Below are 24,429 nucleotides of genomic sequence, written 5' to 3'. Positions count from 1 at the left end.
ACATGTGGCTGTAATGTGCTGAGTAATTCTGACACAGCATAGGATCAGTGAAATTTTTCACATCATGTTACCACCCAACAACATCTTTTGTTGAACTTGCTGTACTCTACTGACCACTATAAGTCTGTGAAGGTTCTTTAAGTTGCTTGAAGACGTTTCACCTCTCATCCGAGAAGCTTCTTCTGTTCTAGGGTCAAATGGTGGAGAGTCCCAGATTTATATAGTTGGTAAAGCTACGCCCCCTGCTGTCCAAGATCAACACAGCTAGTAGGACTGCTGTCACAGGAAATCTTAATTAGTGACTTTATTTCCTGTTAGTACATTAAATATTTCTGCTTTTATTTCTGTGTTAAATAAAGTTTGTTCAGCTGCAGTAATGCTCATGATCAGAAAGTTGCAGTATTTTTAAAACGTAAAAGGCTAGAGCTTTGCTTCGACTTCACTTTATACTACTGTCAAGTTTTTTGCATCACTGTTTTTCTGTCACATTTTATAATTTGTTGAAATAAATATGTGATTGTATTAAATGTGATGTCTTTTTTTCCTGCTAGTTATCAGCCTTTTGTCATCTTGCTAACCACCTGCCCCAGTCTTTCATTCATCTTTTTTATAGTTTTATTATTTATTTTGATTTAAAAAAGGATGATCTCTGCATTTTCTCCTTAGATGTGCAGAGGAGATCAGCTGGTTTAGTCAGTTTGCTGGAAGAGAGCTAAAAACGAACTTTCTTTAAGAGATGCCAGAATATTTTTTGTTTTAAAATATGAATGGTAAATGGCCTGTATTTGTATAGCGCTTTTCTAGTCCCTAAGGACCCCAAAGCGCTTTACACAACCAGTCATCCACCCATTCACACACTGGTTAAACCAATTAAACTAGTGGGTTTTAGATAACCTTTACTACCGCACTGTTCACTGCACAGCACAACAAGAAGTTTTAGAATCCAGTGCATGACTGAGAAAGGCCATCACATCAAAGCGTGTTTGAATTTCGGCGGACAATAACCTCCTGCAATCCTGTAATAACATCAGCTTTAATCCCGAGGACAGGTGTGTGCCCGTATCTTTGTGTGGGGACCTTAAGGTGCATTTCAGTGTCGACAACATGTATGAATCTTTGCACTGTGCTGCTGTTTCTTATCATTTACTGAGAGTCGTAAGAAAGAGGTATTGTCTCCAAATCTGTGCACTGACATCACAGTTAAAAGAAAAAAAACAAAGTAGGTACAAACAGGAAAAAACTACAAATGCCAAACGCATGAAACTCACTGCATGATTCTGCAGGAAAATGATCACAAACACACAACTGAAGCAGGCAAAGTAAAGAGGTGAAATATCAGAGAGAGTCACCTGATGTCTAAGGATGGTTAAGGATGTATTTTCACTTGCGGCACCCAATTAAAAAGGATCAAGCTGAATTTTATGTCACTTTATATTTTTTATGTGTTTACTTCCTATATTTTCCATCTGTAAATCATACATTCACTGTAGCTTCACTTCTTATATTTCACCTGACATTAAAAAAAGATTACCAGGGTGTTCAGTGACATGGAGCATTGTGAAAATAAGTTTACATTTATTGCTTCAACTTGTCGCAATGTACTCTATGTCTACTGTTGTCGTCACTATGAGATCACATTGTGCCTCACAGCATTTCTTTTGAATACATTTTGGTAAGAATACAGTTAAGATGGATGGATAAAAATGTTCTTCAGAGGCCTTGAGATCAAATCAAAACATGAAGACATTTCAAAAAATGTTGCCCATTCATAAAAATATCAGTAACTTTATAAACATACTATACATGTTACTACTATAGACGATACTGTTTAAACCAAAAGAAAACAAAAACAAACGTATCACAGATCACATCTGTGAATCAGATATACTTTATTTAAAATATATTTCATAAAGGTATCAGGCAAAGAGATGAGAGTATAAACTCATCCATAGCCAGGTTCCAGATGTTTCCTTCCACCTTGTGACTGCATGTGGTGCAGTTTCCTGTGTAGCTGAGCCTTAGCCAGATCTACAGACAGCCTCCTGACCATGCGGTCAGTGGTCCTCTTCATGCTGCGAGCCATCTCAATCGCCTGGTCCAGAGTCCTGTTCACGTCTTCTTCCTAGAAAACCAAAGAAACTTGTCCCTTAAGCCAAGTAAGACTTGTGTATGTCACAGTAAAGACCTGATCTTTATTATGATATACAGCAGATGTTCCTGTATATAAAGAGAACTGGTTTATCTGATTTGCGTTAAAGTTTGAGACATTTGACCTTGCTCCTGCTACGTCTGCTTGTCCTGCTGCCAGTCTTGAAGGGCACGGATGATGGAGACGGTGTCCGCTGAAAGTACACATTGCTGGGCAGGAGTGCTGTGTCTGACTGAGTGGAAGGTTTTCTGTGATGGGACATGGACTGCAGCGGTGGCTCCCTGAATTTATAGCTGGATTTGACAACACGTAGCAAAAAAGAATGATTTATCCCAAGAAAAAACTATGAAGCGTACAGCTGATAAATATCTCTATCAATGCAGTTAATGCTTGTATTTTACCTGGCCGGCAGACTGCAGGAGGAGCCGTAGCTGACCTGCAACAGCGGCTTCTGGAGAAACGAGCTGGAGAGAAGAGACCATCTGTCCTTGGAGTGTAAACTATTTGTGACAACTGTAGATCACAGAAACATGACCAACAGTGTGCTCAGTAAGAATTAGTACGTATTGACAGCAGTGATTTTCCTTTTCACCTTACAGTATTACAGCCCTTACACTATTCATCCAGATAACACTAATACATTTACTGAGGTCAGTTTCATAACTCATTAAATCAAAACCTTGATGGACAAAACCTGACATGAAACAGTTTCTCACTCTGTGGTCTGAAGTCAGACATCATGTCGTTCTTTCCTTTTAAACTGCAGCTTCTCAACCCAGAAGTTTCCAGTGAGCGGCCTCCCTCTGTCCACGCAGCAGGAGAAACTGAATGTTCAGTTCAAAGACAATCAGACAGAAAATCATCCAAATAAAGTGAAACAAAATTCTGCTGTGACTCTGGCTCTGACCTCCTTTGGGCTGGACCGCCTGGTGTTTAAACTGAAACTCAGGTCCCGAGGATACGCCTCTGCCACCTTTTCTGCTCCCTGCTGGTGAACTGTGTAACTGCAACATTATCTCAGAGCTTGTTTCACTGCTGTCTGTGCCTGAAGAGCAAACGAACAAATTACATTAAAAGGATGAAGTAACATCTGCATGCACTCATATCAAAGCAGGGAAGGGAACTTAGAGCCAGACAATTGGAGTTTACACAGTTTTATGGCTGGTGGGGGTCTACCTTTGCTCTGGCTGGGGTCCATGTCTGATGAGATCCAGTCCTCCAGCCTTGCCTGACTGAAACTGAAGTTACTCACATCTCTGCTGCTGATATTCCCCACTCTACATGTTATGATACAAATAATCAATATGAGAAGACATTTGGACTCTAAATGGTTATTTCTGTTTAAATGTTTATCATGAAACTGAAATTCTTACTTGTTAGTTTACTAGATATAATACATGTCACTATCAACATGATAACACCTTACAAAATGTCCATCTTTCATTCATTGACCATGATGATCAGAGTCCCACCTGTTACAGGCTGGACTTTGGTAAGTCCTGGTTCTGGACCGGCGCTCCTGGCGCTCTTGTCTGTATTTTGAGGTGAGATAGTCCATCTTCTGAGCTAAGTGAGGTAATTGCACTAAGCCCACCTCCAGGTCCTTCTTTAGCCTAGACACCTCCGATTGCAAGGCCAGGATAGCCTCACTGGTCACACACGAGCGACACAGAAATGTAAATGTTCATAAAATGGGAAAAAAGGTCATGATAAAGTTCCAGTAGATACGGGCAAATATTTAGCTTAAATGCTGACTGCTAGAACAAAGCCACATACTTGTGAAACCCCTTCAAAACAAAAAAAAAAAAGGAACAGTTGTTGATCGAGGTAATGAAGGCAACAACACAGAGATATTGAAACCAAAAGGGTGAATCTCAGATGAGCTGTTTTTCAAGGGAGAGCTCTAAGAATTCAAAGGTTTCAAGAGTGGCCTCAACAGTAATTATTTGCATTAGATTTATTCCTATAAGCCTTATAACCAGTTGTCTGCTGCCACTTTAAAAGTGCAAGACCAAATTTGCGTCCTACACTGCCCTCTGGCTTTAACTTTTATTTCTTCTTAAAGAGGTTGAGCACCAACACTTTCAAAGGGTGAAAGTCCCACTCCCATAAAGTGCCACTTTATTTTGCTGCTGTTTTCATGTTAATTATACACACTCTTCATAATTTTACCCACAGTGGTTTAACATTTGAATTCACAGCAGTGCAGTGATTATTCACTAACACTGGTGTTTGTTTTCGGCATACTGACCTATTACAAGAGCAGGAGCGCAGAGGGCTGCCTCTGCCATCAGTATCCATGGAGGTGCCAAGTAGAGGTTGAGATACGAGCTGATGGTGCTGAGCAGACAGGCTTTGGTCAGATCCTGTTTGGTCAGTGGTGGACACGAGGAACTTTAGCACTGACCAGAAAACATGACATAAAAAGTGAACATGCAGTGATGGAGATTACTCACCTTGCAGCATTGCTGAAGGTTTCTTAGTGGTACTGTCCACCCACAGATCCACTCCAGCTGTTGCTCCACAGTGTTGTGTTAGGACAGATGGGTGGGGGCTGGCCCACTGGTAGCCAGTGATGGCAGGGTGGATGGCTGTTTGCAGGTGGGAGCACGAGTCTTCACTGTCTGAGCTACTTAAACCTTCTTTCTGGGACAACACACTGCAGAAGCAAAAGCTCAGCTTAAGGTATTCTCATGTTAGGCTCATGTGATATGTTTATGATGGTGAACCAGTCATTAAAATACCCTCACTCACACCTTTCTGGAAGCAGATTTGATTGAAATGATCCCGAGCCCGAATGATTCAAGTAAGAGCTCCCAAATCCGCTGTCTGTCTCTGAACTCACCATCTTCTGTGCATCAATAACAAGGTTTTAACCAAAAGATATGCATGAACATTTGCATTGCATTTTAATTGTGTGGAAGAGACAGCAGCGGTCAAACAGGCTAGCTTGTATCTGCAACTGACCTGCGAGGCACATGAGGTGTTGAGATCCGGCTCTGAGAGGCTGTGGCTCTCTGAGCCTCTTGGTGAGGAACAGGAGACCTCCACTGCCAGACTAACACAGTCACCCAGATCACATTCATCCTTTTGTCTGGAGACTCTATCCTTGATGCTGTGGCTGCAGAAAGAGCAAGTGTTTACTGTATAAAGTCTAAGTGTAATAAACAGCAGTGGTTTTGTTTCAAAACTTTTTTTAACAGTAGGATATGAAAAGCATTATGAGAAGAAGACAATGCCTATGTTTTCTGTATTGAGCATGATAATATATTATGCAAAAACAGATCTCTTGCATTATGAAGACTTAAATATAAAACTAAAAAACAGCAATAAGAAGCCATAACAGAGAGTCAGTCACCTCACAGTCACAACACTGACCTGCTGACTGTCCACTGCTCGTGTGAGGTGGTCTTGTTTCCACACAGGTATGCTAAGATGTCACTGTGATCTGCCACCTCTGACAAACCAGAGCTCCTCTCCTCATCCTCATCTTTACAGACATCAAGTCCAACCAAGGAGCCCGTTGAGTCCCTAAAACAGGCCAGAGAAGAATACCTGCACACAGATCCAAGCACTCCCTTCCCTCCGTACTGTGCAACCCAACACCAGCTGTGTACACGAAACACTACCTGCCCACAGGAAGGCTGAGAACGTGCACAAACACACACGTATGCACCACTCACAGCATAAACAGCTAGCCAGGACAAGGGGGTTTATTACAGTATACTTATATCCATCCAAGTCATCTTTAATTTTTCAGCACATTTGCCACCGAGCTGTATATTAGCTGCATATCAGAAACTATAAAAATGTTATATTTACAAAAGAAAGATTTAAAATTTAAGTTTTAAGTTTAAAACCTAAACATTAGACTGCAAAGAAGAAATTTATTGGTACCGTGACTGGCAGCTGCCATGTCCAGAGTTTTTCACTAGAGGGTCAGCAGTTACGAGCTCACTACTTTGGTCTGATCCACCATTTATCTGAAGGTCACTGCCCTCCTCTGCTTCTTCTTCCTCTTCTTCTTCCTCTGTGTCCATCTTATAACTTTGCCCCTGAAACATAAAAGTTAATGCAAACATATGCACATACTTAGCATCTGTACCAGGAAAGGATTTGTCACAAATGAAGATGCAGGGCATGGATGCAAATAAGGATCCCTATCATACCAACAGGGCTGAGCAGATATATTTCAGCCTTAAAGGCAGCATGAGCACAGGAGATTATTATAATTTCTTCTCAATCTATATTTCTGACTCTAAAAGACAGAAAGCAGCCACCATGAAAAAGCAGATATAAAACTGCACTCCAAGAAAAAAAAATGTAGATAAGGTGACCAGTGTGAAGGCAACTGTTCAAAACATGAAAACCAAACATTTAGCTACTTATAAGAGGCTTTTAGCTGAGCTTAATTTGGAGAAGAAGAGGAAGAGAGGAAAAACCCTCTTAAAAAATCATGGAGTTTAACCACCAGCTCCGGAGGCCAAAGCAGATGAGGCTGGTTTTTTTTGTAGATGAATGTATACACAAACTAGCAGTCAGCAGTCATCTGCAAAGGTGGACGGTCTCATCCAAGAAACCCTGGAGCTGAAACAAATGCTCTGAAAAGAAAATGAATTGTAGGCCCAAGAAGAGCCTGAGAAACTTGAGGCAATCACGGTGACAGAGGCTTTCTGTGAAGAAGCCTCAAATGATGCTTCACAGAAGCTCAATCCTGTGGAGAAATTCAATAAGGAAACGGCCAACAGCAATTTTCAGCTGAAGAGTGCAGTTTACAAGCTTTAATGTGGAGCCTCAGGTAATGAGCACAAAGAAAACACTGGAGCTCCTCCAGCATCCAACAGAGTGCATAACAGAAGTTCCGCTGACAGATCTGAAAGTAGCAGCTACGCTGAAAACGATCCAGACTAAATCTAAGTCAGAAAAGGCTTTTCAGAACTTTCTGATCACACCTCATGTTGCAAAGACCTTTTTATTCAAAACAAGCATTTAAAATATTCACAATGTCATTTTTTGCACATAAATAATTAAACATAACAACACAATTTTTGGAAACCTACAATTGCATTGCTACTAGTATGAATTTGAACTGTTGATATGCAGCATTGCATTTTTACTATTCACAGCGTATTCTGACTATAAAAGGCCCCAAATCAGAGAATATGAATAGTGTGGCAAAAACATTAAACGTGAATTTTCTGTGTGTCTTTTACCTCATGCAGGGAAGGTGGAGGTGAAGGTGTGAACATGCAGACAGGAGTGGGTACAGTCGTGGACGTGGGAGTGGATGTTGAGTGAGGAGGAGAAATCTGATCACACACGTTTTTGTCTATGATCTCCTTAATGTCCTCAAGATGCATGCCTATCCTAAAGATGTCTCCTTCCACTAGTCTGCACGCGCGCACACACACACACACACACACACACACACACACACACACACACACACATAAATGGGTGCACAAACATGATACTGACACTTACAGCTGCCACCCCGGGGTCTCTCTGACCTGTTAGCATCAAAAGTGCCAGTGTTCCTGGATAAGCCCATGTAGTTTTGCATCTCCAGAGCTCTGTGCTCCTCCTTCTTACTGATGTAGTTTCTTTCCAACTGGTCTTGAGCCTCCATCATGCTCCTCAACATCTGCAAAAGGATCAGTCTATACTAATGCCCATGCAGAAAAAAAGCAGGCCCCAAATTGTGCTTGAAATGTAGTTTACCTTACATGTAGGATGTAAAGGATCCTTACCATTTGCTTTTCTTCTGTGCTTACAGCCATGTTGCTCACAGTAAATCTAAATTCATCCACCTGAAGAGCAGAAGGTTTGTAAACGTTTAAAATATGTGTGCGTTTAATTGTACAATAGCTGTAGTCATTTTCAAACACACCTTCTGCATGAACTGGCTGATGATGTCTCTCAGCTCAGCGGTCATCCTTTCCCCATCACTGGGATTATCCTGAAGCTCGCTGGAGGAAGCTGAGGCCGCCTCCTTAATGGTGCTGACGAGAGCTGACTCAGCTTTTTCATTTAAGCTTTCTGAAAACAAGCCAACATGGGAGTCATACACACTCAACATAATTAAGGTAATAAGTTATGAGTAAAATGTTCCTGACACATCCTCTGGGATTTGTACTGCCAATATATCTTTCTTTGTAGCTTTATTTACTTATTTTTATAAATAATGCTGCCAAGCACAAAATGCATCCAGACCAAATCATTAGCTCAGCCAGAGGCGTGGCAGTGTGAGGGACGCTCTGCTGTGATTAGTTGATAGGGTTAGGGTGGGTTGGGTCAGAGCTGATGTAATGTAGCTCAAACCACTAGGCTGGGAATAACATCACAACAGAGGCCCTCAAGGATCATGGCAACACTAACTTTAGAGTCCCTCACAAAAACTTGTGTGTTACCTCTCCCTTATCTAGTATCACCTATGGAGAAAGGCTTTTCTGCATTACTATAAAGTATTATTTAAATTATTAAACTACAGTTAGTCAGTATAGCCCTCGCTGCTGCTGCATGCTGGGGTTTAAATCTGCACCACTGTGTTTACAAAGGGTGCTAGATTTACTGGTTCTGCAGCTTTATTAGAACCGCCGTAGAGACAGACCGTAGCTGTGATTACTGCAGCAGAATGACATGCCACCTTAACTCTAAATTTAACATGACTGTTTTTATTTGCTGTAACATTATACACCAATTTTTATGTGCACCCAGTGATGGTTTCATTGCCCGAGTCCCCGTCAGCGATGCTCCGCAGGCTCAGATGCTACTGTAGCTGTCCAGAGCAGTGCAGGTTAAACCACACTGGCAGCTGGAGGACAACAGCAGTATCTGTAAACAGCTTCAATCACCACAGCCAGGCTGAGCAGCTGCAGCCCTGCTCACAGCCAGCAGCTGGTTACTCTAACAGAATGGCCTTTTAAAATGAATAATGGCACATTTCATTTCATTTCTGTAGTATTAACTCTTAACTATCTGTGTCTTATAGCTGGACAGGAGCCACACACCGACTGTATGGAGGGATCAGTATGCAAAATATTTAGGGGGCACCACAAAACTAAGGCAAAATACTGGATTCAATAAAATAATCAATCTATTTTCCAGCTAAAATGACAACAAACTGGAGAGCAGCTGCCGGCCTGAGCACAACATGCCTTTAACGTAGTGTTTAACTCGACTTTCTGATCATTCGGTGTTTAAATAAAGATACACAGGCCTGGTTTGTCATAAATATTCAGTTATTCTTTCAATGTCATTAAAAGGTTTCATTAAAAAATGTGTCATCTAAACTGATCACTCTCTGAGGAATCCAGTCAGACTTTATTTTCATGTAGTAGAAGGCAGTTAACCTTTCATGATATCAGATGTCGGACACGGAGCCGTACCTGATGAGGGAAGATGAGGAGCTTTGTATCCAAGATGGCTCAGCTCAGCTAACTGCCCCTGATCTTCATCATCATCCTCTAAATAAAGCATGAGTTCTGAGGAGAGCTGATTCTGTGAAAAGCAATAAATACCTTTGTATCTTACATTTGAAATGTAACTAATTTAACACAGGCCTGTGTGAATTACACCAGGAAGAAACCTTAGAACTCACACTGGTTCCTAGTCTCATCTGATCAATGAGGTTCTCTGCCTCTGCGTATTTGGTGAGTAATTTATCATATTCAGCCTAAAGAAAATAGAGAGGATGGATGTTACAGCTCTATCTAAGAAAACAGTAATGCAATGATGACAGAAAATATCAGCTAAAGAAACTGAAAGTCTAAGGTTCATTTGCAGTGCAAAGATATGATCTGAATGCTTTCTACCTGCAGATGGTGCACCAGTGCAGGAGGAGTGTGCTTTTCTTCATCTTTAAAGACATTAGCTTTCCCGGCTGGCAGGACTGAGTCCTCCAAGACTCTGCTGATCACCTCTAACATGCCTGGGGAAGACTGAGCTCTGTGAATGGTGCTAGGGCACTGAGGAAGTGATCTGGCTGGGGTTTTGGGGATTTTCACTTTAGGGGCAACCTTGGAGAAGTCGGGGAGCGGGTAATGGACTTGGCCTTGGCCATACTTCATCTCACTGAAGGATCTTGTACGCACCAGAGGAACTCTCTGAACCTGCTCTTCCTCCTCATCTGCTTTGTCCTGCTTTACTTCATCTGCACTGAAATCCCCAATGCTCTGCTTAGAATCTGTACTTTCAGAGTTGGACATGCTGTTTGCACAAGCACCAGATGTGAAAGTAGGAGTCTTCTTTTCTATCTGCTCTTCTGAACTTGCTTTTTTTGATGCAGCATTACTCTTTTCATCTGAGCTCTCTGTGTGGTTATTATTCACTGCTTTGCTGTTGTGTGTTGGAGCCTGGCTAAAAACACTGTCGTCTGCACTCTCCAACAGGGACACCTCTGGCAGGGTCTCTGCCTCGATCAGCCTACCCAACCGCAGCAATTCCTCGTGGGAGAAGTGCCGCAGCAATAACTGGTTAATGTCTGCAGCACCAGGATGCGGTCCACCAAGCTCACTTTGCTTGGAAGCATCAAAAACGTTGTCCTGCTTTGTGATGATATCTTCTTGCACCAATTCAAGCTGACCAGAAAGATCAGGACTTGTATGAACAGTATGTCCTCCATCAGAGCTAATGTTTCCCTCAGAATAATCTTTCTTGTTGAAGTAAGGGCTTCCAATGTTGCCATCATATGGCAAGTCCTCCTGATCCTCATCACTGGTATTTTGTCCAGTGTCCTCACTTCCCTGCTTATCTTGCATGGTGTTTGATCTTTGGGAAGACACATGTAAGAGATTTCTCTTGGAACTGCTCTCTAGAACCCTCCCGCTCAGACTGCCCACACTGCTCTCTGAGGAGGAGTCATCCAAGCCAGACAGCTCCGCGTCCCCTGCAAATTAAAAACCCAAATACCATGAAAATCTAATTACAGGGTCATGTTGATTCCATTAAGGCTAATGGTGGTGACTGACTGGTGGTGGTCAGAGGGCCCGGTGGCGCCAGTGTCCGGCAGCCTCGCCTCTGTCAGTGCGCCCCAGGGCAGCTGTGGCTACAACATAGCTTACCATTGCCAGTGTGTGAATGTGTGTGTGAATAGGTGAATGACGGAATGTAGTGTAAAGCGCTTTGGGGTCCTTAGAGACTGAGTAAAGCGCTATACAAATGCAGGCCATTTACCATTTGCAGGCCATTTAATGATGAGAGTGAAAACTAGCTCATGACTTTGCAAAAACAATATATGTGTCATTGCATTTGTTTTGTCACACCTGAAGTGAGCAAAAAAACATAGCAGATGTTTAACATTCTGCATGCCAACATATTTATAATGATGTATTATTAAAAAAATTGTTTTATGTAAACTTTTGATTATATACGCACTAATTCACCGTAGTATACAAGAAAACTGACACAATAAACAACAGTGCCTGCATGTCTTACCACTAAGATGGATGCTTGCTTCAGAGGCAGCAGACTCTGCCTGGGACAGATGCAAGGCCAAAGAACTCTCCAGATCACTTAAGTGGAGACTTTCATCCTCACTGAGATCAACAAAGAAGCTCTGCTCGATGCATTTTTCCCACAGCACTACGGGTCTGTCCTCCCCCTGAACATCCTCATCCGACTCTCCCAGGTCTCCCTCCATGGACTCTGCAACAGAAAAATGGATGCACTGTTCAATATCTCCTCACCTCTGTTAAGAAAAAAGCAGGGTGAGAAAACTGAACGAAGCACCATTCATCTCTTAGCAACGCAACCTGCAAAGTGACAACACTGGATCAAAAAGCACTAAGGTGTCAATTATTCAACAATCAATACAATGTGTGCACAGAAGATTGCGTGCTGCAAGGGTGTAAAGTTTTTGAGTTAATTATATGCTTGGGTGAAACGTATTGTGTCTGTTTTGAGTGTCTGACAGCAGCAGAAGGCTTATAAATAAATATATAGATAAATATTTTTTAAAAAGTAATTCATCTATTTCATTCAGAAATAAATAATTTGTTTTAAATGGGTTCTTCCTTCATAAAATAGAAAAAATCCTTAGTTTTAGTATCTGTGACTTTGGTAAAAATTTAGATACAATGTGGCTGATGAGGCACTGATGGACGTGAATACTGACATTTTTAGATGTGCGCAAGACTGTCAGTCAACTGCTTTCTAAAAGCTGTGTTTTCAATATAAAACCTGTACTGATTTTCCTAAATCTTACATCTGACACATGTCCTCCATACAATAATAATAATTTAAAAGACTAAATCTAACACTGAAACTATTAAAAGCTAAACTATATAAATACACTCTGTGAACTAAACCGAATTAAAAACAAAAAATCAAATTAAATAAAACCCTAATTAGAAAATACAATATCATAACGACTCTGCTGTGTAGCCCCTGACACTCTGAACCAAGAAAAAAACCACTATGCTAAAACAAAAGTGTCTTTGTTATAATATAAAACTATTATCTATACAAAACAAGTTGTAAAATACATTTTGCAACACACAGGAATCTGTTAATACTGCACATCATTAATATAGAGTTAAATATACCTATATAATACCCTGATGTGATATTTCAATCGCTCATAAGTTTTTGCATGTATGTTAACAAAAACTGTCATGTGATATATGTATTCAGGTACTTGATACCATAATCGTAATAACTACATTTCATAAGAGTAGTGGAGCAAAAGTATATAAAGTACATATATCTCCTACTACAAGTTACACGTGAGTGTTACCAAACACGTTTAAGCGTCTGTACTGTTTCTGCATGTAAGTCTGAGCTGCATTTCAGTGACATAGTACTACTGAAATGCTTTGCTGGCGGTGGTTACTTACCTTGGTTGTGTTTAGCCGGCTGGTTCTTCTTCAGCAGTGTGCCATTACCTTTAAGTTGATCCCGGTCTCGAAACTAGCAGCGATGGTTTAATATCTCCCCCATCTTTCTTGACATATGCCTTCCTGAACAGGTTTTTTGTGGCATCATTAATAATGGATAAAAGGCAGCGCTGAACGTCTGGACTCGCGGTGACAGCAGCATGCATGACAACTAGCGGGGTCTCGTTGCTAGGTAACGGTGCTGAAACCTCCTCCAAAAGGCTGCTAGCAAGTGACAGTTTTGGGCTATTGGCCATTACATACTTATTCTCTTTTTAAAAATAAGTATGGGAATGTGCAGACTTTCACCCTCCTAAATAATAATACACAGTGCCGAAGCCCCACAAGTGTGCACGCTGAAAGCCAAGGCGTGTCAAACTTTCAAACATAATAAAGCTCGTGCTTGTCTCAGCTACATTATCACAAAAACGTCACCCTTCTTCATTCAAATGTGTTCGTCCAATGATTTTTCTGCAGGGGCGTGACTAAATTTGAATGCCGCTCTCTGATTGGCTACTTGACGAAAACACACAAAGCTAGTGCACCCGCAAAGGGGTTTCTTCATATTTATCGAAGTTAAATCGAAGTTTTTACCGAAGTTGGAGGATAATGTAGCCGTAGGCTGAATATAGTACAGCTTATTGTTATATTACAGGCGTCCACTTTTTTTTCTCCCCGTAAACGCACCCATGTTTTTAAACTCGTTAGACACTAAAGAAAAGAAGACAAGTCACCTTTGTTCGAGCTGGATCGCCTAACGTAAGTTTAGCAGCTAACAGGCTAACGGTGCTAGTCTTTGGCTGGATGTTGGTTCAGATGTGTGAATGAATTAACTGGTTATGAATAAAGCTAAAGAGACAGCCGTAAGATGAACTCATTTGGGACACCACAGCCCTGACAGTGGTGTCCATAATGCGAAGTAATTTCTTCACTTTAAAGTAGTTATCACTGGAGCTGATATTAAAATGCTATAGATGAATTGTCACCATCAGTGTAGTGTAGGGCATAGATTTACTGTTTGTTATATAGTATATAATTTGGTATAGGCTATAGTGTATTGCTAACAAGTGTTATACTTGTGCAGATGGTTTATATAGCATGATTATGACCACTTTTATCGTACATAATTCATTTCTTACCGTAGTTGCACTCATGTTAGTGTAGTAATGGTCATGAGAGCATGCACTCAAACGCACAGTCTTGTATACCTCTACATCTGATTGTATTGTTATTACTATACGGTGTATAAAATATATACCCAGTTGCCAGCATATTAGGTGCACTTAACTGTAACAAGTGCAACCGGCTTTTTGTTTATTTAGTCTATCCTTTAGGTAGGTGTAGCTGTGTGCACGTCATCAAGAGCATGGAATTCAATATTTAATGTAGTCTGTATTTAGCCATGTTTTAATATAAAAAAAAATTGAATAGCCAGAATTGCAACACATGCTTATGAACTTTGAGGTTATTTATGGTTGTAAAATTGTTTCTTCCAGGCTTCCCAGATTTCCTGTTCCTGTGTGGAAGAATTACCGGTCAGTATCCCAGTACTTAACTTTTGTTTTGGTGTGGGGTTTTTTGCTGCCTCATGGTGTGATGCCAAGTGCTGCTTCCATATTTAGGTTTTGTTGTCAGAGGCAGTATTCAGTTTAGAGCATCAAAACACAGAAAATAGCTCACATGTGTTGTGTGTTAAGGATGAAATCATGTTCTTGTTTGTGACTCAAAAAGGAGTCGGCGATTAGCTCCCGTGAAGCTGTCATTAAAAACGGCATCTTTATTTTTCTTTCTTTGGACCTTTATGCATCAGTAACTTTTCTCTGTTTCACTTTTGTTCATGCACACTGTAGTTTTATGAGCCAGACAGAGTTCTCAGAAACACACCCAGATGGCATACAGTGTTGGAAAAAGCTGCAAGGATGTTGGCACAAAACAGTCAATCATTATATTAATATGCAGGAACATGTACGGCAAAGCTCCCAAAGCTCTGGGCATTTACAGAGCAGCAGGAATAACAGGATTGTCAAAAAGTTGACTCCACCAACTATATATATATATATATATATATATATATATATATATATATATATATATATATATATATATATATATATATATGTGTGTGTGTATGTATGTATGTGTATGTATGTATGTATATATATATGTATATATATATATATATATATGTGTGTGTATATATATATATATATATATATATACACACATATATATATATATATATATATGTATATATATATATATATATATATATACACACATATATATATATATATATATACATATATATATACATACATACATACACATACATACATACACACACACATATATATATATATATATATATATATATATATATATATATATATATATATATATATATATATATATATATACACACATATATATATATATATATATATGTATGTATGTATATACACATGCAAGTTACAGGGCAGAGTTTGAGAGAGATTTGCTGTTATTTAGCTGTCATTAAAAACTGCAAAATATTGAAATCTCTCAAAAACTTTTAAAACTAAATATTATAATGTTATTATGTTGTTATTTAGTAGACAAATAACAAACAAGATTAGAGTCGGTACACTGGACTTGTCTGAGAAGTCAGAAAGTAATCCAACGTAACATTCACCACAATAACTAATTTCCTATTCAGGATTTTAAGTAAATAACTGTAACCTGTCATCTTAATAAAGAATTATGTATAATTATTGTCCTTCACTATTTTATTCAGTTTTTTTGCAAAATGGTAAATTTGAATATTCTTGAATAATAACAAAAATTACATTTTAGCTAGAAAAGCTAAAAAAAAGGCTTTGCACATAGTAGTGGATTTAATATAACAGAAATATAAAAATGTTTTGGTAACTAACAATTTAATTAAGGGCAGTGTGGCATTAACCTTCCATTGGGTGGTGGTTGGATACGTTTGTTAAGCACTGTATGTGCAGCATAGATTTTTTTCAGTTTTACTGCATTGCGCCTTAGAGATTTTTGTCTTTAATCTCAATTGAAAATTGAATTCAAGTGATGGGAAATGTTTCTTGTTATCAAAGCACCTGTTTGCGCTGCTGTGGGTCTAATGATTAACTCTAATACGTAACAAGAGGAACAGTTTATTAATCAAAGTTCCTGATATTAGGTTTTTGTGAATATTGGCTTCCTTGTTATGTATGGATTTGTAAACTTAGTAAGCAATATTACCTAATATAATATAATGTTTCATTGACTGTAAAATAGCACTCATCAATCACGTAATCTAATTATAATCATGACCATTCTCAGTTGTTACTACCATCCTGATCACTTCTTCATTTTGGGGTTTTTAATTTGAGCCAGCTTATCTTTGATGTAGCTGAACAAATGCTCTGTTGGAAACAAATAATCACTCATTATGGCTTCAGCTGCCAATATAATAGAGATAGGCCACCTACTGCATGTCTGTCTTGTAATTTAGTTGCTATTTAATATAAAGATGTAACCCAGTTTGCAAATAACTGGCCTGCCCCATTTCCCATATTGTGTGTGTGTGTGTCTGTGTGTGTGTGTGTGCGTTCAGGGGCGGGGCTGACGGTTTAAACTTGGGGAGCTAATGGGTGTGGCAAGAATGACCTCATGCTGAAATTAGGTAATGGCTGGTTTAGATTTTTACTTGAAGCAGTCTCTACTTTCCATGTAGCACGCTTATTGCCGTCCTTTCCTTTGGTGGAGGTAGCGTACATGCAGCAAGTCTCTCTGCTTTTTCCCAGATTTTCAGTTTACCTTGTTTTTTGGGAGAGGTTTTTTTGAGTTTGTTTGTTTTTTAAACCAATCATGCAGCAGGTTTCTGGTTGCTATTTCTTTCTTTTCAGCTACTTCCTAGGCCATGATTTCCATTCACACACACTGTAGATATTTTTTCCTCTTGCTTTGCTATACCTGTGGAGCACACAACCTCTCCAAGCCTGGGTGAAGTCCCCGTCCATCCTAGAAGATTGACAGTTTGGCTGGCCCCGTGCATTCATTTCCGCCCCACTCTCCCGCTTCTTGCTTACCCCGCTTGTTCACGCTGCTGTTTGGTTGGTGTTGCCATGGCACCGTGCAGCCAGAAAGAGGCTTCACATGCAGCATCTTGTGTTCTCTTCACAGAGGGCCGCTAACAAGCGATTGAGGGCCAGTGACGCAAAACACACATTACACGAAAGCAGCTGTGTGGACTGACGCTCAGGATTCTGCAGCTTTAACAGTCGTGGGTTTACCTTCCCCTGTCAACATTCAGCAGAGGGACTGCTGCAGACTCGAACACATTGGGTGACCTTTCGGTTCACCGAAGAGTTTTTTAGTTTTTTTTTTTCCTCTCAGAGTCTTGGTGCTAAACGCAACCATTTTTTCGGGAACGAAACTGGGATTTTCCCTCATATTATGCACTTCAATGGATACAGGTGGCTCAGTGGTTAGCACGCGTGCTGAGGAACAGTCCTTTCACGTCCGCTACAGGTAGGACTTTTGTCTTTTCACTAAAGTGTAGTTAGAGTGTAGAAAGTGTGATTGCTTTCCCAGTCTCTAGTTTCAGATGGAGTGTTGGTGAAGTGTTTTGTTGATGCCTAAGAGGAGCAATGCTATTTATAGTCATTGAAATATTTGTAATGTAAGATGTTTCACGTACCCAGTTGAAGAAGTGACGCTATGTTTAGTATTGAAGCTAAAGTTAAATGATAGACTGGAGGAATCATTTCACACTGTGGTCTGGGACTTTGTTGACTAAGGCAGGTAAGTTTTCTTTAAAAAAAAAAGGGGGGAGCATCTTGCAGCTGTCCTTACATTGCCAGGTAAAGCACTCGGGTAGCAGATGTGACCTGCCAACCACATAAAGACCTGCGCCCGCCAGCTTCAATATTTAAACAAGCCCTGAAATATTCATCATTGCTCCCTGTGTTTATGTCCACATGCGTGTCCATTTTATTTAGATAGCTTAGGCGTGTGTTTGGTAAGAGGGTGGATTATTTTTACAATACTGGCTAGATTGTTGACATCAGTAAATTTATTCCACCTAGAGGTGCACAAATATATATCGAACAAACAGCTTTGTTTGACTGCCATTGGCTAATCAGCAAATAAGACATTGTGCAGATACAGATTTTATTTGTCATAATGAATTATTTGTGTGCTTGGAACATAAAGGGGAATAGATATCAAAAACAAAATAAACATTTTTACTTGGTAGTGGTGAAATAGTTATTTTAAACACTGGTATCAGCGCAGAATTTCACCCGTTCATCAGTGCATCCCTAATTCCATTACACGTCGCTACAGACTCTGTTTGTCTGACAGATCTAATCAATCTGTACAGCACTCACCGGCTTTGTAATCTCTCAGGTGCATACTCTACAGCCGTAATCTCAGGTGACCAGGTCACCAGGAGAGCGGGGCTTGGACGAAAGACAAGCAGATTAGCCGAGAAAACGCTGATAGAGCAGTTTCCTTGCTGGCAGGCATTGGAAGTTAATGCTGTGACAACATCACACGCGTCTCCTTGAAGGTTTTCCAGTGCGTGATGCTAAATTATCTCTGTGACGTCAGATGAATTATGGTTTTGATATTACCTAGGACGAATGCAGTTTAGTTTTTAGGGCATTTTTGTATTTAAAAGAGAAAAAAAATCTTTTCAACTCGAAGTTGGTCTAAGGTAATCTCTCCATGCTTCGGAGAAAGAGAAGGAGCTGCAGCCTGGAGGTTTTTCCAGTGGATACCTCAGTAGATGCCTCTCAGATGTTCCATGTGCTGCTGCTGTTGTTGTAAGACACAAAAAGCCAGCAGGTAGGCTAGCATTTGCCTCAGCTAGAGTGTTAAATGATAGTGTTAACGTGGCAGTAAACACAAAGTAAGCTCTTTAATATAAGGCCTAAGGCCGCTGCGCTGAGCTCTATTGAACTTTATTGTTCTTACACCATGTTTGCCTTTGTTCTCAAATTATAGCCTAGCTGGATGGTGAGACAAGCTGTTTGGTGTTTTTGCGTCATTTCTGGGTCTGTTTTTGCGAGCTTTCAGATAACCATAGGGTGGTTACAGGAGGAAATCTTGTTATACAAACTGAATAGATTTTTTTGTTAAGCCATTATGTCACTAACAGTACAGTTTCCTGAAAAACAAAGTTGGTTTATCTGACAGTTTTTGCTAAGCACAAATATGCCACTAAATTTGCCTTCACAGCCACTGACTGACACTCTTTTCATCTGGCTTAAAACATTTAAACCCCATGAGTGTTTGTTACAGACATTCATGTATTTGCTGTACTTCAAAAACAAATTTATTGGGTGTTTTGATTTTATTTCTTTTGAAGAAGTATACAGATGTCCAGTGTTGGTTGCTGGGAATCAAACATTTTGCTTTCACAAGCAATATTTTAGGAAATTTAAGATGTTTTTTTTTATCTTTGCCAGCAAAGATCTTTTAAATGATCGGTTATAAGGTGTTTAAAGTTCTAAAGCAACAGCAGCAAACATTACAAATACTGAATATCAAAGGTTCAGTTTTGGTTCAGCTGATTGGAAAAGGAACCTGTTTTGCTTTCTGGGGTAGGTCAAAAGGATGTGAGATCTACTATAATAAACACGCTCTATTGTTTTCTGTAGATGGAAGGAAGTGGCTAAACATTCCTACTTGCTGAAAGCCTTTGCTTCGAAGGACGTTTTGTTTTTCAGTCGTGGACGGAGCCATTTGGCTGTCGATTAGAGGACGAGGAGATTTTAGAGTTTATGTTTTTGAAGAAGAGAAGTCCAGACTGTGCTCCTCTCTTCTTTAGGATGGAGGTGTCCTGCCTGGAGCTGGCGCTGGAGGGTGAGCGCCTCTGTAAGGTGGGTGACTACAAAGCAGGCGTCTCCTTTTTTGAAGCTGCCATCCAAGTGGGCACAGAGGACCTCCAGGTGCTCAGTGCCATCTACAGCCAGCTTGGAAATGCCTACTTCCACCTGCAAGACTATGCCAAGGCCTTGGAGTTCCACCGGCACGATCTCACCTTGACGAGGTTGGACACATGAGAAACAGCTCTGTAAAAGGCCCTGCTGAGTGCAGCACAATGTTTATTTATTAACAGCGTGACGTGTCTTGTTCAGGACAATTGGCGACCTGGTCGGAGAGGCCAAAGCCAGCGGTAACCTCGGCAACACATTGAAGGTGCTGGGTCGGTTCGATGAGGCTGTGGTTTGCTGTCAGAGGCACTTGGACATAGCCAGAGACATGAATGACAAGGTGAGGCAACGTATTCGAGAAAATAAGCAATAAAGAATAAAAGTCAGATATTTGTATTCATGTATTTGAGAGTTTCAGAAGAAAGTGATCTTCACCACTCGTGTTTCCGGTTAGGTGGGGCAAGCGAGGGCACTCTATAATTTTGGGAATGTGTACCATGCCAAAGGCAAAAGTATCTGCTGGAGCGGAGCTGAGCCCGGAGATTTCCCAGAAGATGTCATGATGGCACTGAGGAAAGCAGCAGAGTACTATGAGTAAGAAGGAGAGCGTGTGATTTAATCAGAGTCATTTAACATTAGAAATAACAAGTTCTGTTACTTTGACTGTTGTGTCAAGTATCCAGTGTATTACAAAGTGAGCTGCTGGCTGACCGTTTGATTGCATATGCATTGTCAGGGCAAACTTGGCGATAGTGAAGGAGCTTGGAGATCGAGCTGCTCAGGGTCGAACTTATGGCAACCTTGGCAACACACACTACCTGCTGGGAAACTTTCGCAAAGCTGTAGCTTCTCATGAACAGGTGAGGGTGTCTTTTGGTAAGGAGTTCACAAGCATCCATGATGATGTTTTCTTTTAGTAAGTTACTTATTACGCCTTTTTAAATACAATGTTAAAATTCAGTGTTTCTGTTTCAGCGTTTGCTCATTGCTAAGGAGTTTGGGGATCGATCAGCAGAGAGGCGGGCTTGCTGCAACTTGGGGAATGCGTATATCTTTTTGGGGGAATTTGAAGTGGCAGCTGAACATTACAAGTAAGCCACACCTACATATGTGTATTAATGTTTGTTGTTGTTGGCCGCATTTGGTCTCTAGGCATGTGTGACTGGATCCTTAATCACTTGATCCTACATTGTCACCATGATTGTCTCATGTCCCCCCCCCAAAAAAGAGGAAATTGAATTATCAAATAACTGTAACATTTTTAGACTCTTTTCCTTACACAATAGTGGCAATATCTAAAATTCTATCATTGTATTTATGCATTATATTATGTTCCTATGAGCTCCTTCTGGGAAAGCAGGCCTGTATTGTATGAAGAAAACATAAAGCCAGTGTGCATTGTTTGAAGCATCTTGTCTGATTGCTTGTTAGGAAGACACTGCAGTTGGCGAGGCAGTTAAAGGACCGAGCCGTGGAAGCTCAGGCCTGCTACAGTCTCGGCAACACCTACACACTTCTGCAGGACTATGAGAGAGCCATAGACTATCACCTCAAACATCTCATCATAGCTCAAGACCTCAATGACAGGTACAGATGCAAACACAAGGTTTTATGATGCTTCTTTTGACGTAACTACAGTATGCCACAGTTAAATAGTATTTGCTTATGTATGGTTTCATTCTGTAGGATTGGTGAGGGCCGTGCGTGCTGGAGTCTTGGAAATGCCTACACTGCACTGGGAAACCATGACCAAGCCATGCACTTTGCTGAGAAACACCTGGAGATCTGCAGAGAGGTATGCACTGCTCATACTATCTTCACAGCAAAGCATTTCAGAAGTACTCAAAGCAAACTTGTTAAGAACAGATACAGAAATCCTTCAGCAGTAAAATTAAAAGTTGGTTTGTTCCTTCTGTTTTTTTGTTGTTGTTGTTGTTTTCAGACTGGAGACAGAAGCGGGGAGCTGACAGCTCGTATGAATGTATCTGATCTCCAGACACTTTTGGGTTTGAGCTACAGCACAAATACCTCCACTGTTTCCGAAAATAAGGATATCGACTACAGCCTGCACGGTAAAAACTGTGTGACCTTCCCTATGCCCCTTGCTATAATATTTCAGATGCTTTGAATGTGTAGATTACGTAACATTGTTATTGTTTTACAGGAGCCAGGCCCAGGATGAGCAAACGACATAGCATGGAGAACCTGGAGCTGGTGAAGCTTACTCCAGACAAAGTAAATGTAAGAACTGCTCCACTGTAGTGCTCTGCTCACACCTCATCTACAAGAAGGGCTTCTTGTTACATCACCCTTTGCTATTGAACTTGTGATGATTGTGATCCATTTCTGTGCTGAAGGGTCAAAAGTGGAACAGCGACATCTTGACCAAACAGTCCAAACCCTCGCTGGCTAAGAGCTCCTCCAAGCTCTTCTTTGTTGGTCGTCTGCGAGGGAAGAAGTGCAAGTCTGGTGGCTCCAGTAAGGTCCTCCAGGACACCAGCAATACCCTGGATACCAGTCAGCCACCTGCACAGGGACCACAAAAAGTACGCAGACCTGGGGCATTCATTTGAAGATCACTCAGAGAGCACTCATGTATTCAAGATCAAACAACTTTTGCTGTTTTATTTTTATTTATTTTTTTCAAGTTGTTTGTTTTTGTTTTCCAGCGACTCAGCCCCGACATGCTCGGAGACGACGGTTTCTTTGACCTGCTGAGCCGATTCCAGAGCAACCGCATGGATGACCAGCGATGTTCGATACAGGACCGAGGCAGCAGGTTATCGCTAAACAGCGGCCCAGAGTCACCTCCCAGGACCATCAGGAAATGTAGGTCCATGCAATCCACCCACACAAAAAATATAACCACTGTTAAAATAATTTATAATTTGCGTACTTATTTATTTTCATTTGTAGCCATGTCAGAGTCTGCCAATGTGTCAGGCGCTCAGGGCAGGCGCTTAGAGGAGTCATCAGCAGCAGGGGGGAGCCTGCCAGGACTCAGGCTCAACCAAAACAGCAACCAGGCCGTGCTCAGCCACCTGATGGCCAACGCTGACAGCGCTGAGCCTGATGATGACTTCTTTGATATGCTTGTCAAGTGCCAGGTAACAGAAAAAGCATAGTTTACTGAATAGTTTGCTAATACACATTTATATAGTGCTGGGTGGGCACACTTGATATTCAAACACCAGTATAAACAGAAATATTTTAGCTCCTATTTAAAATAATTGTGTAGTTAAAGAGTCCCAACAGTGGAATCCATCCTATACAAGAATGATGTTTTTGAAGTGGATGCTGAAGGTAACAGGAAGCCGGTGTAACATAAGTAGAAGAGTGATGTCTGTTTGTTGTAGCCAGAGGTCAGGAGGCAGGATTCTTATTACCTTGCAAGAGATCAGCTGCACAAAGGAGCAAAGTATATTACAAAGAAAAAAGTTAGAAACAAGATTATAAACATCCTGTTACTCAGACATCAAAGTCATACTCTTTGCTTTCACCGTATTCCTTCCAGGGCTCCCGTTTGGATGACCAGCGGTGTGCTCCTCCCCCTCCTCCAGTCCGAGGGCCCACCGTACCAGATGAGGACTTCTTCAGCCTCATCATGCGGTCGCAGGCCAAACGAATGGACGAACAACGCGTCACCCTGCCTTCTGCTGCAAACGCTGCATCTAGGCCAAGCTCCAACTAAACAAAGCACTAAAGGGACTGTGAGGTCTTTTGTTTAATGAAGGTGTGGACAGTATCGTGATGGACCAGTGATCACTTCCTTGTCCTTTAGGACAACACATAGCATTATCAGCACTGTATGCAGTTGACAGTATGGGGGGGCGGGGGAACTCAGATTAACAAGGACTTTTCACACAGCTTGTACAAAGATGAACTCAGAGTAGCATCAGGGACAAAAGTGTTTTTTTAATAATTGTTTTTAATAATTCTGTACTGCTGCATACTCTCACTTCACCCTGTGTATTTTTAAATACACCACTGCAGGTATGTTTGTATTTATTGTTCTTGTCCCATGAACTGCCGTCCCACTGCTATGAAGTAGTAGAGGTATACTCATAGTGGTGTTTTAAATCACTCTTTTCATGTATTACAGCCCTTTACAGATGTGGCATACATGGCAGTGTGCGTGTCTTGTGCGTGTCTGTTTGATGTGATTTCATGGAGTTTCTGAGTTGTGCCATGTTGCAAGTAAAATGTAAATGTTTGAAGGTGTGATCTGTTCTGATTTCTGTGGAAACTTTTCATGAAAAAGTGACCATGGTGCTTTATGAATCTCATTGAGAAGAGTGTGTGTCTGTTTGTATGAGGTTTTTGTTTGAGTTAAGTTCCTGAAGTCGCACAGGAGGCACTTACAAAAGCTACTATGAGCAAACTGATAAAGTATGGATTTAACCCATGTACAGTTCGTGTCTCTTACCCTTTTGTACTAAATACTATGAGTTCAGAGGAATAAAACATGTCTGTTCATGTA

General features: G+C 40.7%; 2 protein-coding genes across 9 annotated transcripts; one reads left to right on the top strand and one right to left on the bottom strand.

The window, feature by feature from the left end:
* Positions 1-1,158: 1,158 nt before the first annotated feature.
* Positions 1,159-13,761, bottom strand: aknad1 (AKNA domain containing 1). 5 transcript variants are annotated; one of them, XM_086273548.1, is made up of 22 exons: positions 12,985-13,760; positions 11,585-11,794; positions 9,964-11,036; positions 9,750-9,824; positions 9,538-9,649; positions 8,040-8,188; positions 7,900-7,959; positions 7,660-7,793; positions 7,363-7,540; positions 6,047-6,204; positions 5,528-5,680; positions 5,117-5,270; positions 4,906-5,000; positions 4,606-4,808; positions 4,401-4,515; positions 3,622-3,798; positions 3,326-3,426; positions 3,057-3,194; positions 2,866-2,952; positions 2,551-2,662; positions 2,274-2,442; positions 1,159-2,122 (listed from the first exon to the last, which is right to left on the bottom strand). In XM_086273548.1, exons 2-22 carry the CDS (start codon positions 11,787-11,789, stop codon positions 1,943-1,945), a joined length of 3,828 nt encoding a protein of 1,275 aa, XP_086129674.1. In that variant the 5' UTR covers positions 11,790-11,794; positions 12,985-13,760; the 3' UTR covers positions 1,159-1,942. The 5 variants fall into 5 exon arrangements, with proteins under 5 accessions (XP_086129674.1, XP_086129673.1, XP_086129672.1 ...); XM_086273547.1 differs by having other exon boundaries at positions 2,866-2,973; positions 4,906-4,997; XM_086273546.1 differs by having other exon boundaries at positions 2,866-2,973; positions 12,985-13,759.
* On the top strand, positions 13,551-24,429 carry gpsm2 (G protein signaling modulator 2). Of its 4 annotated transcripts, XM_086273555.1 has the most exons (17): positions 13,551-13,782; positions 14,520-14,558; positions 16,622-16,690; positions 17,191-17,538; positions 19,844-20,065; positions 20,154-20,289; positions 20,404-20,543; positions 20,686-20,809; positions 20,925-21,040; positions 21,381-21,536; positions 21,636-21,744; positions 21,892-22,021; positions 22,114-22,190; positions 22,307-22,495; positions 22,619-22,778; positions 22,866-23,056; positions 23,464-24,429. In XM_086273555.1, the coding sequence occupies exons 4-17, from the start codon at positions 17,474-17,476 to the stop codon at positions 23,638-23,640; spliced, it is 1,992 nt and encodes a 663-aa protein (XP_086129681.1). In that variant the 5' UTR covers positions 13,551-13,782; positions 14,520-14,558; positions 16,622-16,690; positions 17,191-17,473; the 3' UTR covers positions 23,641-24,429. The 4 variants fall into 4 exon arrangements, with proteins under 4 accessions (XP_086129681.1, XP_086129680.1, XP_086129683.1 ...); XM_086273554.1 differs by lacking the exon at positions 16,622-16,690; XM_086273557.1 differs by lacking the exons at positions 16,622-16,690; positions 17,191-17,538.

Source organism: Aulonocara sp. 'chitande type north' Nkhata Bay, linkage group LG18 (assembly GCF_057382095.1).
Source record: "Aulonocara sp. 'chitande type north' Nkhata Bay isolate Kocher_YH1m ecotype deep benthic linkage group LG18, A_spYH_male_GT1.1, whole genome shotgun sequence".
Lineage (NCBI taxonomy): Eukaryota > Metazoa > Chordata > Actinopteri > Cichliformes > Cichlidae > Aulonocara > Aulonocara sp. 'chitande type north' Nkhata Bay.
This window is presented reverse-complemented; position numbering and strand designations above follow the sequence as displayed.

Coding starts and splice junctions, on each gene's coding strand:
- aknad1 (XM_086273546.1), bottom strand. CDS start 11,789: ATGGAGGGAGACCTGGGAGAGTCGGATGAGGATGTTCAGGGGGAGGAC. Junction 5,681..6,046: donor CATGGCAGCTGCCAGTCACG/GTACCAATAAAT, acceptor GGCCTGTTTTAG/GGACTCAACGGGCTCCTTGG. Junction 3,195..3,325: donor GGACCCCAGCCAGAGCAAAG/GTAGACCCCCAC, acceptor TTTGCTCTTCAG/GCACAGACAGCAGTGAAACA.
- gpsm2 (XM_086273554.1), top strand. CDS start 17,474: ATGGATACAGGTGGCTCAGTGGTTAGCACGCGTGCTGAGGAACAGTCC. Junction 20,810..20,924: donor CTGTAGCTTCTCATGAACAG/GTGAGGGTGTCT, acceptor TTTCTGTTTCAG/CGTTTGCTCATTGCTAAGGA. Junction 22,496..22,618: donor CTGCACAGGGACCACAAAAA/GTACGCAGACCT, acceptor TTTGTTTTCCAG/CGACTCAGCCCCGACATGCT.